The sequence below is a fragment of the Pteropus vampyrus genome, unplaced genomic scaffold (assembly GCF_000151845.1).
Source record: "Pteropus vampyrus isolate Shadow unplaced genomic scaffold, Pvam_2.0 Scaffold2, whole genome shotgun sequence".
NCBI classification, from domain to species: domain Eukaryota; kingdom Metazoa; phylum Chordata; class Mammalia; order Chiroptera; family Pteropodidae; genus Pteropus; species Pteropus vampyrus.
Window position 1 is genome coordinate 19,967,714 of NW_011888783.1, and position 4,029 is coordinate 19,971,742.

Genomic DNA, 4,029 nt, shown 5'->3' on the forward strand with positions numbered 1-4,029 from the left:
TGTCATTCTACCTTTTCTAGACTTGCTTAATAAGAAAGTGTCTTGTTTACAACTTATAAGTACATGACTGAACACTTTCTTTAATAGAACAAATTGTTTTTGGAGAATGAACCTTACTATAACTATTTCATAGTTTCTTGATAAGTAAGTCTATTTGTTGTATACTTGTAGCTCTTTATTCAAGTTAGAGTCCTTCGATGGTCCAAATGTAGTATCATGTGTGTGCTTGAAGTTAGAACCATTTCAGGAGTGGAATGTTTATTGTGTTCTGTGTTGGTGGCTATTGGGAACACATGAACTGAAACAGAAATGCTCTTCCCATAATGGGTTTTTGATTTAGTTAGGCCTTGAAGCCTAATGTGACCTAGAAACTCAAGGCCACCTTCATTTATAAACAGTGCAGACAGAAATGTGTGGCTCACCAAGGGCAGGGACTCGGGCACAAAGGCTTTAAGGAGGCTAGAAAACTTAACTAAGATTTTTCACTGAAGGAGAAGAAGGACCAAGGGTATCCCAGGAAGGAGAATTGGCATAAACAAAGGATGGAGGAAGGACTGTGTGAAATGTATCAGGAACAATAAATAGACCAGTTGCTTGAGCGAACGTAGCGGAAAAAAGTCTGAGTAGTTTAGAACAGATTTTGGCCTGAAGTAGAGGTTTTACCACATAGGCTGTGAGAAACCATTAATATCTGAGCTTCCGCACACATATCTCAAGGCTTGAATGAAAAAAAATTAGAACATTAGGGTCAGGTTGGGAGGCAGGTGAGCATGAGGATAGCAGAGGGACAGAAACCTGTGGAGAAAGAGGGGAAACTAAAGACTGAAGATAGAAATGGAGTCAGGACTTGCCTGATAAGGAAGGAGAAAAACTAGGATGCTGAATGTTGGCGGAAGGTTAGCTTTAGATAGATTGTCATGAAGAAGGGGAAACTGAGCACTTAGAGCAAAGTGAATAGCCTTTATGAAAATATAATGGATAAAATTATTTTATTCACATAGTGTGTATTATATATTATAACAATTTTCTTCATATTCTTAATTACATGTAATTCTTACAACAACTCTGAGATTGGTTTTATTTTCCCCGTTTTACCTGCTACAGAGAAACAAATGAAGTCTTAAGATGAAACAGCTTAGAAGTGATTACTCGGGAAACCTAACTCCTGGGAATCCAGTTCTCTTCCAGAGTCTACTACTTAAATGTCTGCTCATGGCTGAGGCCCAAGCTGACGTCACCCCCACAAGGGAGCTCTAGGCAACCTGAGAGGAAGCCTAACTCCAATTCTCAGTCCTTCCTTGCTGGAGGAATGCACATTGTAATCTGGCTCCCACACCTAAGACTTCTTTTGGTCTGTTTGGGGACATGTATGTTTTAAAAATGTACCTCTAGAGATAGATCATTACTGGATCAACTGGAGGATGGCGTATACCACCATCCTTTAACTTTCTTAAATTTCTCCTTCTCTTCCAAAGATTTGTTTGAAAGAAGATCAGTCCTGGAGGAGGCATATAAAACTGCAGACACGATCTTTTGAACATGATCTTTGGAGTGACCTTGCAAATTTTTTCACACTGGTCACCAGTCCTTCAATATTTGCATTGAGATGATTCTCCTCTCTTACCCCTTGTCTATATAAATTTCATAGCACTAGATAAAAGCCTCTCTACACTTACTGCTATTACCATGATGTCAGACTTTGGGGGTGTTTTGCTTTAAGGATATTAAGAAAATCCTATTCACCCACTTGGAAATACAGTTCATTCTCTTATACAACAGATATTTAGTCATTAGTTCTGGTGACTGAAGTTTTATAGAAACCAAAAATTCCCACAGGTACATCAATTAAAGACAAACCATCGTAGCTGCCTCCTTACAGTTCAATAGAAGCCTAGTCAAATTTTCAAGAATGTCTCTGGTTTTATTGACAGGTTGGTCTATAGGGACATTTGTATTATCCTTTAGAAAAAGTAATAGATATATTTTATTGCACATTTTCTCTTTTCAGGGATCACCTACACTACTTGAAAGAAACAGAAAGAAAGCACTTTCTTATTGTAATCACATCTTCCTTTGCACTCCCATCTCTACCTTTGTTTCTGTTTTGTTATTGCTAATTTGCTTCGCCTTTGCCTGGGTAAGAAAAAAATAAAGAAATTCAGTTAAAAAAATAGCTGGCCACTTAACTACTGTTTGGGAGGTGGAGAGGTGGAAAGCCGGTGACTTTCTCAGCAGCTGGATTCACTGCTATGCCGAAATCTAACCGCCTTTCTCTCTCTCCTCATCTCTTGTTCCCTGAGTGGGGGGTCCTGGGATGTTTGGCTACACTTTTAATCCTATAGGAGGGCATGAACAAGTGGGCTGGTTGTATATACCAAGAGTGATAAGCTTCCCAATAAGGACCTTGAAAGTCTGAGTGAAATATAGCAGAAGGCCCAGGGAAGAAATGTCAGGAATTCAGAAGACAAAGAATTTACCCCAAGATAGCAAAGACACAAGATGCCTGGACTCTGACCAGGGACACTGATCAGTTTTTAGTACAAATGCCATAGTAGAATCACCTAAATGCCCTCAAAATATGCTTCTGTAATTTGCTCCAAGTTTTTCAAAGGAAAGGATCATGAAGATGCTGATAATGATTCTCTCCTCCTGGGATTCACGTCTTTTCGTAATCCCCTCCATTTGAGTGTGGGCTTACTGACTTGCTTCTAACAAATAGAATGTGATGAGATGTCACTTCTGAGATAAGCTTATAAAAGACTGTGCTTTCATCTTGGGCGCTCTGTTTCTGTCTCTGTTGTATCACTAGTTTTGGGGGGGAGTAGACTGACATATTGTATGCTACCATAAGGAGAGACCTACATGGCAAGGAACTGACATCTCCAGCCAGCAGTCAACCAGGACCAAAGCCCTGCCATCAGCCAAATGAGTAAGCTTAGAAGGGGTTCGTCTCTAAGTACAGCCTTGAGATGTCTGCAGTCCTGGCTGACACCTTGATGCAATTTTGTGAGGCATTCAGAGGCACCCAGCTATGCCATATCTGGATTCCTGATGACCAGAAACTGTGATATAATAAGCGTTTGTTTTAAGTCATTAAATTTGTGGGTAATATGTTATGCAGCAATAGACAACCAATATGATACACAGTTATTATTTACAGGTCATAAAACACGTCTGCTTGACATTACTCTCATAAAAGACTGAATATGAAGATTCAGTTGAAAATCCTGTTTGACCTTCAGCCCTTCCAGAGAAGACCAAAGATATGTATCTATTGCCTAGTTTGTAAAGCACACTGTTTTGTTTTATTGATATGGATTATGAAAAAAACAATATATTTTTTTAAAAAAAAAAAAATTCCCTTAAAAATGCCTCCAATTTTTTTTGAATTTAATCCCTCAGTACATGACTAAGGATCCCCATTAATGGAACATCCTTCCATTCCATACTTACAAAGTAATCAGTTAATAGGAACTCAGATTTATTTTCTGTAGCTGAAATGGCAGTTTCTTCTATTAGAGCCTGGATATCTTTTTCGACATCTATCTTGCTGATGGCACAGTGTATCTGCTCATGGCACTGCAATGTCAAGGAAAACAGAATAAGTTTGCTGAAGACATGTTTCCTGCCAGCTCTTGTCATGCACACCAGACATGGAGAGATCTTTACAACTCACCGTAGTCAGAGTTTGGCCAAAAATAGAAATATGTTGGGTGTACTGGTTTAAGTTATTGCATAAAAGTTGAATTCTTTCCTTCTCCAGCTCCAGGATGCTCTGTAAAGGATGGAAAATGAGGTAAGATCAGCCAGTTGTGCAAAACTGAAGTACCCATCGAATACTGCATACGAAGAAAGTCTGAGCAAATTGTCATGTTTGTGCCTCTTGATTACATCATGTCCAAACTGGTGATGGCGACAGGGTGGGGGTGAGGTGGGGGAGATTCCCAGGATAGGAATGTGATTTGATATCTGTCCTATTTATCATCCATTAGAATTGATTGAACTTATACACTTTCTCCAGGCTTTTTT

The 4,029-nt window shown here is 39.1% G+C and overlaps 1 protein-coding gene across 1 annotated transcript in view; it reads right to left on the reverse strand.

The window, feature by feature from the left end:
- NOSTRIN (nitric oxide synthase trafficking) overlaps window positions 1–4,029 on the reverse strand; it is a 52,435-nt gene that overhangs the window by 11,087 nt on the left and 37,319 nt on the right. The window contains exons 11-12 of the mRNA XM_011360138.1: window positions 3,677–3,775; window positions 3,450–3,579 (exon numbers count right to left, since the gene is read on the reverse strand). Coding sequence (XP_011358440.1) covers window positions 3,450–3,579; window positions 3,677–3,775 — 229 coding nt within the window. The remainder of the gene's footprint in view (window positions 1–3,449; window positions 3,580–3,676; window positions 3,776–4,029) is intronic.